This window comes from Larimichthys crocea, chromosome XIII, assembly GCF_000972845.2.
Source record: "Larimichthys crocea isolate SSNF chromosome XIII, L_crocea_2.0, whole genome shotgun sequence".
NCBI classification, from domain to species: domain Eukaryota; kingdom Metazoa; phylum Chordata; class Actinopteri; family Sciaenidae; genus Larimichthys; species Larimichthys crocea.
This window is the reverse complement of record NC_040023.1, coordinates 9,186,992-9,201,291: the sequence shown is the minus strand read 5'-3', so window position 1 is coordinate 9,201,291 and position 14,300 is coordinate 9,186,992. Positions and strand designations below refer to the sequence as shown.

The window sequence follows — 14,300 nt, the reverse complement described above, 5'->3', positions numbered from 1 at the left end:
AGATATTCAGTTTATTATCACCTAAAAAATGAGCGGACGTGTTAATTTTACCTGAATAAATTACCTAAATGTTAAAATAACGGGCTATTAATTATACCCAGATATGTGTAGCAGCCTCACTGTAGTTTGCTGACAGGATGTTTTAATTATGACTTAATCATTTGGTCCACTGCGGTACGTGACCTCACTGTCGTGGTACTCGGAGGAATTGCTGAAACGTTTTTTTAAATATGAGAAAGATTCATTTAAAGACATATTAAACCATTAAAATAGAAACAAATGTAGAATGAAACTCACTGGATTGCAAGTAACATTTGCATTTAATGCTGCCATGTAGACACGTTTGTGCACATATTGCCGCACATATGCATGATTAGTTACGAGCTAAAATGTGACAGCAAGATAGCAAACTGAGGTCAAATGAAAGCTTCAAAAACTCTGCAGTCGTGGCTCCAAACAGCAAAGTGTGGATCAGGTTCGCCTCTTTTAAAATCACATTAGTTCTGGTTCTTGAACCGGTTCTGTTCAGGATTCAACATCAGAAACCTGCTTCATGTGTGACAGACCTGTCTGTATCTGCACAGAATCATTCATGCTACTCGTTTACTGTCTGTCAGTACGGTGGCACTGATCGCCTGATATTTTGTGAGGTGGTATGCGCTGTGAAAAGTTTAAATAACACAGAGTTAGTTGATTTAAAATGTCAGAAAAAATCTCCCAGGAGTCACAATAATATTTAAAAAATGTCTTGCTTTGTCCGGCAAACAGCCCCAAACTCAAAGATATTAAATTAAAATAAGATAAAGCCGTAATGATGAAGTAAGCGATTAACTCTTGAGTCTTCTGAAACAATCGCCGTCACAAGGTGTTGTCTTCAAATCGAACCGTCCAAAACGAAAAGATATGCAGTTTATCATCATAAATATTATCATTCTAAGAATATTCAAAAAAATCTTCACTTAACAAATGACTTAATTGAGACATTTGTAATCCAAACACCTGGTTGTAATCGCTTACATCATATCAGATATCTGTAGCAGCCTCATCGTAGTTTGTTGAGGATGTTTTAAAGATCAGAATAGAGCTGTGACTAATGACTGTTTTCACCAGTAATTAAACTTTTAAATTGATTGTTTAGTCCATAAATTGTCAGTAATATTTAAAAATAGCCATCACTATCCCCGGAGATCTCAGTAATGTATTTACATTTGTTGCTATGTCCAAATAAAACTTTATAATGAGATGAAACAGAGTGGAGGTGCGAGTAGTGATTATTTCCATCACTGATGAGTCCAGAAGATTTTTGATGAATCGATTTAATCGTTTGTAGCGATATGATTGTCACGTCTGAGCGCCTGGAACTAATTAACACTTTGCTTTTGATAAACAACTTCGCCGATCGTCTGCAGATTGATTGTTCTGCTGATTAATCGCATAAAGCGTCAACAATAAACGACCGGATCCAGAATGCTGCAGCTCGATCCGAGAGCACACGAGCGTTTAACTCGAACGCGAGGGTGAAAATCTTTGCAGAGGAGGAAGAGAGAGCGGGCGGCCTGGATCAGACCAGACTGCAGTGCAGCCACAGGACATGCTGCGTTTGAGTAAGGGGGCATATCTGTGATTATAGATGCGTAAACCCCTGCAGCTCAGCCATCACACTGCTCCGAGCTGTTTGTACGCCCGTGTACGCCTACTGTACCTTTGAGTGAAATCAACAAGTTGACGCCCACTCTCTGGGGGCTGTTGAAAGGCATTCTGGGAAAAAAAAAGAGCAGGGAATCACTGACTGAAGTGGAAGCAGACGAGAAAGTGGGTACAGCAAGGTGATGACAAAAGCATTGCACGTCACAGATAGATGATATAACAGAGCACACAAGTTTGGCCGCTCGCTGCCCCTCGTAGCTCGATGGACGGGTGACTTTGTGGTTGCCGGGCCCAGCATGCTCATTCCCGACATGGTGGAGGAGGTGCAGCCCAGCCGTCCATCACAGTTGTTTTATGAGTCAGCTGTGATTAATCTGATAGGCGGCCGGGGCTTTCAGTGTCCCCCCTGAGAGAACGAGCTGGAAATGGGCGTCGTATGTAGACGAATGGCCTTGACTCACCTGCACTCCCCCGGACGTTGGGGGGATTTTACCGGCGGCTCCTGGAGAGTCTCAGGTGTTGACGTCACCACCGGGGACGTGGGTACACACGGTACTCTCAGCGCACATCAACCTTCAGGAACAAACAGTATTGTGTTTGTACTGTACAGTGACGCCTCCACTGCATCACTGATGTGAGACAGGAATGTAGCTGCTTTAAAAAAAAAAAGTGACGTTCAAGTCTGATCTCAGACTGACCCATTTCGTCGTCTAGCAGGCGTTTTAATTAAAAGTTTGAATGGTGACATATGGCTGACCTGGTTGGACTCGAACGCTGGCTGTTCCCATGTCATTCGGGATCGTGGACAGTACTGGAGCAGATTCAGAGTGTGCATGGCAGGACTGGAAGCTATTTAGAGTCACATAGTCGTGGCCTGTTGTTCACACTCTGGTGGCTTTGTGTTTTTTGGATTTGAAGTGACTCTGTGGGTTTGTTTTTGTATTTGTTATGACCTGGAAAAACATGGTTTTATTTGCAAATCTCTCAAAGCTTCGTAATGTGTGGACCTCGTTTTATTCAGGCACATTAATAAGTCATTATCGTTTGACAGAAGAATCTCCTGTTGACCTTTCAGATCAGATAACAATTACAATAAATGAATAAATGAACAATATTTATATAAAATCACGGCGTATCCGTGACGTCACCCACAGGTTTCCAAAGAGCAAAACTGGATTTATTAATGTTATGATGTATTAAATTCACTGTGTTAATAAAGATCTCTGTCTGGTTGTTTTATACATAGCACAGAGAGTTGTTACTGTGTCAAATTACACATACAGTAACCGAGGATCACCCTTCAAGCTGACGAGAAACTGTTTAGAAATCATTTGCTGTGATATAGATTATTACGGAAGCCCCGAGTGGTCATACAGTCATACGTTTTATTTGCTACGAGTTGATTTGATTTGTTATTTATGTCAGAATAACAAATGTTATCCCGAGATAACAAAGGATAGTGTATCATTCAGTGTAACGACGTCAGGAGCAGGAGAACGTTGCAGTTGCAATGATTGTTTTCATTGTTTTCTCAAGATTTCTAATTAATTATGTCGTTATCACGAGAAAACAGTCTTGTTATCTTGAGTTTTCGAGAAAATTATCCCGGGATAACATTTGTTATTTTGACATAATGACATACATAACCCCTGATAGAAATTCTGATATAATTAATCTTAAAACAGCTGCAACATTATTTAATCCAAAGCGTTTGATGATACATGATACTCATGTACGACTTTATCTGGTATCTTCTCAGAGTCTCTTGTTTTTTTTTCTCTGGAAGAAACTTGGCAGCAGTGATTGTTGCTACAAACATTGTTTGTTGACTTGTTTTATCGAATCTGCTTGCCAGTGTCACTGTAGCAGAGCAGCCACCGAGTGCCACTGTGCAAACTGAAGTTATTTGCCGAGCGGGTGTTGTTAGTCACAGCGTTGTGTACGAGCGGCGCCACGACAGCTGAAAGAGCCCAACGCTGGGCCGACACCTTTCAGTTGCCCGTGAAGGAGACGCAGCGCGGCAACGTCCCATGACGGCAAAATGTTTAATTCACGCCTTCTGAAGCTGTCACTAAAGAAACATTACACCACTGTTTCCATGGGAAGGGAATAATTAATGCTTAGATCAGATTGACTAATTACACGGCTGATAATCTTTCTGAAAGTTTTTTTTTAAATTTTTATCGCAGAGCAAAGAAAATGTGAGATCTCTGAGATGTCACAGTCGTCCTCATTCACAGTGACTGTCACTATCTGCTTCACAGCTACGATGAGAGCATATGGTGTAATAAACTGAGAGCGTGATGCAATCAGCTACGGCATTTACATATCGCAGAATAACTCTCTTACACAAACACACAGGCAGTGTTGCTTTGGTGATTTATAAATATCTATTCCACAAAGTTTCTTTAAAGAAGAGAAGATTCTCTGATATTTTTGCACTTTTAATGCAACAAAGTGTTGGTGCTAGAGTATTTTGAGCTCAGGTTTGGCTCGAATCACACATCAAAAGCAAGTGAAGCCAATGCAGAAGTGCCAAAAACTGCAGTTCCTCAAACGTCCACTTGAGGCTGGCTCCAGAAGTGAGTCAGTCTCCATAAGTCCCCATGTTCAAATGTCAAAGTTCACAGCAGAAATGTTAACAGCCTGGTACCCAAATGTCTCTAAAAGACGGCGTGCTGGATGCTCAAGTAACAAATAAATTAAATGTCCAAGACTGAGATCCAATTCAGTGCAAACTGATACATTGAATTAGTTAGTAACCATAATGAAATAGAGACCTGCTGTGTTTCTCTTATGTTTAAACAAAAAGAAAATAAATGCTAATTTAAGTTTGTTGGGATGAGGTAGATGTTCACTGGTGAACTGACTGTAAAAGGGATATTCCACAGATTGTATCGAGTTGCATGATGGGAAATGTAGGATCCAGAAACTGAACCCTCTGAGGTCTGAACAATCGCCCATGGTTGCAAGTTGCAATCGATCGGCCTATTGATAGGACCCCAGAGAGTTAAAGAACTTGTCAACAAAGTCCCCAAATTGCAGGATGGTGTCATGAAAGCAGCAGAGCTGACTTTGTCTTAATAAACTCAAAGTTTTCATGCAGCTACAGAGGAGACCGAGGCTCTAAAATGGGCCACTTTGAAAGTAAAAGTCAGTCATCAGTTAACCTGCCATTTTTTAAAATAAGTTGTTGTTTTACACCACCTCAAACACTGCACATAAGTCTCCTGATGTTAGATAATTGCTTTTAAACGGTGTCTGCAGGAATTGGGGCAGGATGTTATGCTGGGATAGATTAGATAAAGTAGGCCAGTTGGACCAGAAGAAGCAAAAAAGCATCTGTGCAGCTTGTGCATAATCTTCAGATCCTTCAGACAAATTAAATGAGACTCCAGAGGAGTGAACTCCTTAAAGTCCAGGTTGCCGTGCTTGTTGCTGCAGTTAAAATGTTGCATCTGAACTCTGAGACTCCACCTGTTGTGTTCTGGCTTTGTTTATTTCATGAACCAGCTTCTAAATTTGAGTCTGACTTGCATGAAGAAGTTTAATGTAATCCACAACTACATCGCTAGATGCCACTAAGTCCCACATAATCAATAGTAATAAATATAGTGGTTGGTTCCAAAACTACTTTTGAAACAGCAGTTGTTTGTATTTAAATTCATCTCGCTCATTCTGACTTTTACTTTTATTGAAACTGAAGAAAAATCGATGGCGGTAGTTCTAGTGTTCTGGACGTCACTCCAGTAAATGACGTTGGCGTGCCTTGTATGTTGGTCCAACCAACCAAACACCAAATCGCCGAGCTCTGGCTGAAATAAATCGTTATGACATTACCTAGAGTCATTCAGATGAGCATTAATGGACGCCGGGGCCTCCTATAATACTACTCACTCCACACTATCATCTGAAAACTAGGCTGCATTAATGGATTTTTATTTTTAAACCAGTTTTTATTCCACCACCAACACCACCTCGTCACTGTGTCAGGACCAAGGGCAGTGCGCTGACCTTTACGGACAGAGTTCACAGCAGTGACGGCTCTGCCAGCTTCGCCTCAGTCCATGTTCGGATACGCAGCCATACTGCTGCTGCTGCTTCTACATGCCCTTATGCACTGGCACATTTCCCAGCATGCTTCAGAGAAAGGGTGGATGAGAGGAGGAAGGGTTGAGAAAGGGGTTAAAAGACGAATGAAGGATAATAAAGTAAAAGATGGAGGGGAGGTGAATGGGTTTGAGTCTTCATGTAACCTAAACATAAAGGGAACAAACGTCTTTTCTTTACTCTTGTTTTTTCTTTCTTTTAAATGCTGCAGTGCTATTCTGAGAGAGACGCTTCAGCCCACGCACTACCGGAGAGGGAGGGAGGGAGTGAATGGATGGATGGATGGAGGGATGAAGGGATGGAGTGGTGATGGTGTGTTATGGAGGGGTGGTCCGCCGTACTAAGTCACTGTCGGGCGTGCTTTAAGTCTTTAAAGCTCGTAAAAGGAAGTCAGACAGACGCATATGTTTCCGGCCTGGCTATACGTTTGAAATCAATGCTACATATATTACTAATGTTTGTTCAATATCACACACTAAATGACACATGTATGATAATCAATCCGATGTAACGCACTGTATGTAATGGCTTCATAGTGCATTATATCACACGGTCCGGCAGGGTCGGAACTAATGATTGTTTTTGTTATTGATTGACCAGTTTGCTCCGTGAAATATGAGATAATAACGACCATAAGTCCAAACGGTTGTATCCGATGAGCTGTGAACGGTGAAAGTTTGATAAATTATTCAAATTATAGTCGGATATCTAATTATCAGTCAGTGTTTCTCACAGGATTTGGTGAGATTGTGACTAGTGATGACCTTTTTGAGGAGGGGTGCAAAATAAAGACGCTACATGTCTGAAGAACTTAAAGTTATGTAGAATCTACAATGTGGTCACTTTGATTGACAGGTGGGTGCCCTTACAGACGGCTTGTTTGAGCAACCAGGTGTCATTTGCATTTTATCTGTATAGTCCAAAGTCACAAAGTAAATTTGCCTCAGAGGACTTTCAGAGACAGAAAGAGAGTTCACTAAAGGGAGATGTGACTGCATCTTCAACCAATACCGTGCCTGACTAGGCATAACCGGGAGGTGGGCGAGGCAGGTATCACCAAGAAGTGTCCATGTTTTATGCAGTCTGTGGTTATGACACGGCACCCCTTAGATTTCCTTTTATACATTTTAAAATATCAAATGGCATTCATTACATGGTTTAGCTGAAGACTGATTTTTGGGGCAATCACAGATCGTTGGAAGCAGCAATCACAGATCTATCCATTTGAAGCCTTCTGTTAATCATGTAGCGTTATTTATTTAACTATTCTTCTTAAACAACATATTAAGTATTCAAATTAAGAAATGATAAAGTACGATGAATTAATTAATTTATTGGCAGGAACTGTCCAACATATTCCACTCAAACTTCAACCAGAGCAGCCTACGCTTGGATATTGGGAGCAGTTAGAGCTGGACAAATTTATTAAATCGACACACATGTAAGAACTTGAGATGCTTATTTTATTATTTTTTTACTCCTAAATTGACAGCAGGACTTTGTAAAATGATATACTCTCTCAGATCTCAGATATTTGTATTGCAGTTTTTATATCGCAGTGTTTACCCTGAGTTTCCGATGGTTGATTGACAAAAATGTCCAACAGCGTTTACACACCTTCAGCGTCGCCGTCGCCAGGCGTTATCTATTTCCATATGTGCCGTATGAACTATAACTTGTCAGGTTTCCTCTAAATGAAGCTCGACATGGCAGAGAGTCGGCAGACTGGCAACACGTCTCAGTTTGACTGTTTGAATCACTCAGAGAAGCATTACTCATACATTTAGGTTTTGTAACACGCGGCGCTTAAAATAACTGAAGGAGATTTTCATCAGGATTACTGCAGCTTGTGTAAATTACCGTAGATCAGAACAGAGCGAGATGTTAATGGACACTTAATGGATACATCTAAAACAACTGTGGAGGATGGTGAAACGTTTACAAGAAGACCTTTGTGAAAGGATGCTGCTACCTTGAAATTAGCCCCTTTTCAACAACAAGTGCTGGGAAATTCTTGAACCACGCAACACTGTCTTACATTTTGAACTATTTTGATCATCAAGTTATCATAATTTAATTTCTCAGAATCAGAAATCACTCAGCTTTTTCTTTATTAAAACACTGACTCATCACCGGCTCTCCCTCTCGTTTCATTTTCACCTTGTGGGAGCCGTTACTGAAAACTAAATGTTCCAGGAAAGCGTAAATCTAATCCGTCATCTTTATACCAACTGCTGACTCCTCACTCCTCCTAACGGACTGGTAGGAGCCACAAGTGATCAACAACCGCTAGACCGGGCTTACCTCGTCTGTTGTAGGACATGTGTTGGACTTTGTCGTGGGTTATGTCACTGATATGACGTCCATTCTTTCTACTGTCTATGGTCGTGGCTCAAAAACTTGACATCTATAGAAACGTTTAGTCTCAACTCTATAGACTATAAGCAGATCAATTCCATACCTTTATATGTTGGATCCGCTAAAGTTAGACAAGATACAAGATGAATGCATCCCCGTTTTCATTAGCTTCACCACCAAGTTGGCTGGAAGAGAGCCTGCTGTATGTTGCTGCTACGCCTGTGCGATTTCCATCCGTCCACTTTCTTGCGCTTATCCAGGGTCGGGTGCTCTCGTCGGGAAGCTCGTTTTGTGCGCTTGTATCCGCGATCGCATTCTTAGGATTACTACCCAAACCTCATGACCATAGGTGAGGGTTGGAACGTAGATGGACTGGAAAATTAAGAGTTTTGCCTTCTGGCTCGGCTCCCTTTACCTCACAACGGTCCTGTACAAGGTCTGCGCCGCACAACAACCTGCTGGTCCATCTCGCACTTCATGTTCCCATCACAAGACCCTGTGATACTTGAACTCCTTTGCTTGGGACTGCAACTTACTCCCAACCCAATACTGCTGAAACAATTAGTCTATTAGTGGAGGGAAAAAAACATAAATGTGCAACTAATGTCATATCTTGAAGTAATTTCCAACATCTTAAAATTTAATACTTGCTGATTTTCTTCGTTTTCTGTCGCAGCAAAGTGAATATCTTGGACATTTTCACAAATTTCTGACCTTTTCTTGAGTAATCGATTAAACAATAAATCAAGGAAATAGTTGACCGAAGACCAACTGCAAAAAAAGTATACATTCGCACATACTGTATACTGTGTAAACAGGACCTATGCATAGTGTACCATATAGTATTCTGGCACATACTGTTGGCAGGAAGGCAGAGCAGCAGGCGTACGGGCATCAGGACAAATCCATACACGTGTGCAGCACACACAGCGAGACAGGCGGCCACGCTCAGCGGGAAGACGCACACACACAGGTGAATAAACCACAAACAATGCAGGCACATACAGGACTAGTAAGGCACGGTGGGCAGACGTATATAAAGACATAATAAAGGTCTTAATTATTTCTTAGTGCGTGGGCTCAGCTGCTGTAACAACCCCCTGCTGGGATAAATAAAATGCTCTTTCCACCTCGCTGTCATCAGGCAAACTTTGCAATTTGTGTAAATTTGTGTTCCATTAGGAGGCGTAAACAGTAGTTTTGGTTTTATTTGAACACATCGCTGCACTTCCTCGCAGCAGGTTTGACCCACATGTGACAGACTCGAGAGCAGGAATATCTTTGAATAAACAAAATACCATTCTGTTGAGCTCCTGGAGGACAGTTGTCGTCTTTTAAAGAATGTTTTTATTGAATTTTTCACATTTCACATATGCAAACAACAATAAAAATCTTTAAATTAGACTATAAAGTCACATACGTTACTTTTACATACTTCTGTGCATCAACACGCAGTCGTTTTAAGATGACACTGCATTTGACACCATGTACGTCGGTCTTAAGGATTAAGAGCGTGGACGCTTTGATTGACGGGTGGGTGCCGTTGCAGATGGCTCAGCTCCGCCGATGATCCGCGTCTTTGCCGATATTCAGATTAGCTGAGAGGCAGAAGAGGCAGGACTGCCAAGACGGCAGCGGCCAGCAGCACATATTCTGAGCTGTCTGTTCTGTCATTGTTTTGGACTGACAATAAAGTTCTTTGGATTTATACCAAGTGCACAGATTTCTGCTTAGTGAAGCGCTCTCACTGCCTTCCAGTACTCCTTTTAAATCTGGACAACTTCGTTGTACGAGACAACATGTAAGTGTTGGAGACATCAGGGCACCACCAGTTTAATTTGGCCACGTATTGTAATAGCTTCATTCTCGTATTAATGGATTGTTTTTGGACCTTTTCCCAATCAGCCTCTTGTACGTCTTCTTGAATATCCGTGCTGCCTCCAGTCTGTCAGTGGTGGACTCGTCAAAGCTGAGGAGGATAAAGAAATCTGTCTCCTTCCCTTTAGGTGTAGCCTCGCTTGAGGTTTTTAAGATGTGATGGTGGAGGTTCACGTATTATATTCTTTTGTTTTCATGATATAAAGTGTTTCAGTTGCAGCTTTCTAGGAATATAATACGTCTGACACAGCTGATCAAATGTAAGGACGGTGTTAGCTCACTGTGTACACGGTTTGAACAGTCCCAGCTCACCAACATCAGATTAAGGCAGAAAAATGGACTCTGAATATATTCATGAATTCAGAATTTAAACACGCATGTTGGTCTCCTGTTCGTTGAGAATTTGTCATAGCTACATGCAGTTTTATCGGCTTAAATTCATCAGAGTAACAAGTCTGCACACATTCACAATCAGATTATCTTTTTATTTATTTGGTTCTTGTATTGAATTATCGTCCTCACCGCCTGCAAAGACAGTGGAAGTTCAGCAGTTCGTCAGCGCGGGGCTTCTTAATTACAACATCTGAGGAAGCGGGTCGGAAAAGCCCCCGGAGGGTCGAGATACACTGATGTGAAGCCAGGCTGTCAGGGCAGCGGAGCGGCCAGAACTTTCCAGCAGAGAGGACCGCGGCTATTTAGGTTACTGCGATTCAGGAAATAGTTCCCGTCAACGCTGGAATCAGAACATCCTGTTCTCGTACGCTTCTACTCCACCGACGCCGATCTCTGTTCCTGTTTTGGATGAAAGAAAACAGCGTTTCTGTTGTTTACTACCTGATAATTATTCTCTTGTTAGGATCTGATGTCTTGTTGCATGTTTGGGATTTTATATTCTTTACATCACTAACACTGACTGTATGTTTTGTTTTTCTCTTGCAGTGTGATCGAGTCGATGTGAACCCGTGCGAAGCTTCGAGAATCCGAGAAAAGGTGGATCTCAACCGGACTGTCGGCGACCACATGGAGGTTTTCTGTGGGATTTTCTCAGCTGCTTTCGAAGCCGACGCTCGTCACTAACTTTTTTTTACTTTTTTTTGTGTCGTCGTTGTCGGGATAGAGGCCGTGGACCTCTAACCCTTCTTGTCTGCTGTTTTTGTTCTAAGCAAGACCAAAACCAGGTGCCAAACTGACTGTGTCCAAGAGAAGAAGCAAAAAAAAAAAAATCTATGAAACTACCCATCACCAAATCATCCTGAGAGAGTACAGCTTTATTTCTGCATCCCATTAAAATCTTTAATCTCAACGCACCCATCACAGCATACTGAAGAGATCATTCAACCCGTAAAACTTAATATCCATCGTCTTCGGTCAGTGTTTGCGTAGCTGCTGCTCTTAATGCTGAGAGATTCGACGATAATCAGTGCATTATTGGTTCAAAGTGCTTTATAAACCGATCCTCCAGCTGATCCGCTTGTAGTTGTGTGTTGCAGAAGTGGCCACGCTCTGACGCCACGTCTAACCTGATAACTAACTACCGCCGCCGCCGCCAACGCTGCTGCTGCTATCTCAAACGCTTAAAGATCTACCGCCGTCTCAGTCTGCGCTGTGAAACACTGTTGACACTTTGCCTATCTCCTTCTTCCAGTTGCTCTTTTGTCGTCTTCTGTTTCTTCCACACCGACCGTGAAAGCTCACCCTAACCCCGGTGACCTCTTTGACCTTTTTTGCATTCTTCCTTTTAACTCTACGAACAAAAAACATGCAATTTAAAACCTTTCACTGTATTTACATTTTTTGTGGAAGGAGATCAAGTTTGTAAAAAAAACAAAACAAACAGAAAAGCTAACCTAAAGAAGCCATACTGAACACCAGCCATACGAATTTTACATTTACCGAACACCTCGCGATGTTTTGAGACTCGATAGTCGAGAGTCGATGAAGAAGCCGCCCTCGCGAAGAACCCCGAACTTCACACATTCGTATGAAAGAACTGCTTTGTAAAGTTCACTACCGTGCTACATCTGTGACCGGGGGCCAGCGTGGCAGTGAACACGTCGCGTTCCCGTCGTCTTTTCTGTGTTGACGGATGAATCCGGACATTTTCATGTCTGTTCTGTGGGCAGAACCTCGCTGCCCTGCTAGAACCGGGCCCAAGCCCTCCTTCGTTCTCTTCTGTTGGGCCAAGCTAAATTCAGAGCAAAGACACTCACACAAGGGTATCGAACGCACATAGATCCTCCACGTTTTTAAAAATAATATATTTTTTGTCACCACTTTCTCGCCGTTGATTACTCTTCTGTGAATGCCTTGATGTGCTCGTTTTATTGAACCGATCTCTGTCCTCCAGTAGCTGCTGGACGCTTTAACCTAGCGGTACCTTTATTTGTCAAGCTCCACAAACCCTGCTTATAATTTAAACCAAAAGTTGAAGCATCTCGACCTTTAACTTCCTCTGAATAGTTTTGAAAGGACGAGTTTAAAGCGCGTTCAGTGGCTAATTTGAATTCAGACTGACTTCCGATCTGTAAAGCTGCCAGCATTGTTGTTGTTTACAGACACACACACACAGCTCGATTATTTGATTTGATTATTTTTCCATGTGATTTTTTTACACATCAGTTATCCACACAGGACAACAGAAGTGCCAAACTCCAACTAGAATACATTTGACGTCTGAGCGCATCCAACGTGACAAGTAAAGTTTACACACAGCGCTAAATGTTTACAGACTGCATTTTACATACGTGAATCGTGACGTTTGTGCCATAAACAACTCCCGGAAAACTCTTCAGACTCTTGTTTTTTTAAAGAGTCGTTTTATTTGAAGAGTTAACGCTCATTTTGTTTACAAAAAATGTAAAAAACAAAAACATTACTGCCTATTTTAAGATTTAAAATTTTGGCCAATGGACTGTAAAAAGACGCTTTGTCACCCGACAGACCAAAATTAAAAATCAGACATCCTGCTGCCATTAAAACAACACACGTTATTCTATATTTATAACCAGCTGAAGTCATTTTAGGCAGTTCATATAGAGCCTGGAAAAAAAAACTCCTGCAAGACCTCAATGTTTACAAAAAGCTGCTTAAGGGAAGGATTTGTATCCAGACAGAAATGTTTACATGGAGCTGAGAGAGTGACATGCCAAACACGTTCGCGATACATCGCTTGAACTCCGAGAGAAATCCTTTTTCACCTGTGCAGCAGCGTGCACAGAGCAACGAGAGGTCGGCACGTTCAAACTTTTCATATTAAGCTTTTTTATAAGTCGACGCCGCTCGTCTCGGACGAGGACGCTGAGAAGTCGCGGCGCTTCAGGAGCCGTTAATGTGAATTTTTTTGTTTTTTTAAACTTTGGCTCGAGAACTTTGTGCTAACACGATGAGACGTTCAATTTCTAGAAGGATGTTTTGCTCTTCCCTCGTTCTCCTGCTTTTCTCCTGCCTGGCTGTCTCCACGGTAACCATCACCACGGAGCGACGAGCCGCCGCCGTCGACGGTGACGTCAGGACTCAGCTGACCAGCGGCGGTAGCTCGGCTCCGGCTGGCAAAAGGAGCACCACCTTGTTCCTGCTGACCGGCTACAAGCCACCGCTGCCGCCACTACCCGCCGGACCCAAGGTGGCGCCCAAAGCGGCCGAGGTGGAGGACGGAGACGACCCGGGCCTGGCCGTGGCTGAGCTCCCTCCGAAGCCCCTCCCTCAGACCATGTTGCCAAGGAACATGACGGCCGACGCCCTCAAGCCTCCGCTCGGTGCAGCGCAGGTGGCTCCGCCTCCCAGACAGCTGGTGGATGTGGACGTGTGCAGGTACGAAACAGTTTCCTGTGTGTTTTTTAAAATGTGTTAATACAACAAAAACAGAAGATCTCTTGCAGGTGAGGCAACGAGAGGACAGGTGTGCTCGCTTTAAGAACAACCGCTTTGTTAGAAATCTGTAAATAATGAGTGTTATAAAAGTTTTAACCTTTTGCAGACGAGCTCCACATCTCACATTTATTTCCATCTGTGTGAAAAAGATCCTTCTCCTCCTGCAGCTCTGGTCTCGATCACGCTCGAAGCTTATATTTTGCACTGAGAGGCGTCTTGCTGTTGCTAGGCAACATGTAATCAGCTCTAAATCGTTTGTGTGCTGGCGAGCTGCACAACCGCAACCATCAACAGCAGCCACGTCCAGGCGATCCAATGCAGCGCCAGCCAGCCAGCACACTCTTAACAGACGGATTTCAAACTCACGTAAAGCGCCACACACACCTCCTCTGAACTCTGGATTTATTTTATAGAGACAGCTAAAGAGTTGCAAATTC

At 42.6% G+C, this 14,300-nt stretch overlaps 1 protein-coding gene across 3 annotated transcripts in view; it reads left to right on the top strand.

Moving 5' to 3' along the window:
- Positions 1–14,300, top strand: part of shisa7b (shisa family member 7) — a 31,918-nt gene that overhangs the window by 1,781 nt on the left and 15,837 nt on the right. For all 3 annotated transcript variants that reach the window (XM_019254690.2, XM_019254698.2, XM_019254705.2), the window contains exon 3: positions 10,933–13,803. In XM_019254690.2, the coding sequence (XP_019110235.1) occupies positions 13,376–13,803 (428 nt within the window). In that variant the 5' untranslated portion in view covers positions 10,933–13,375. The remainder of the gene's footprint in view (positions 1–10,932; positions 13,804–14,300) is intronic.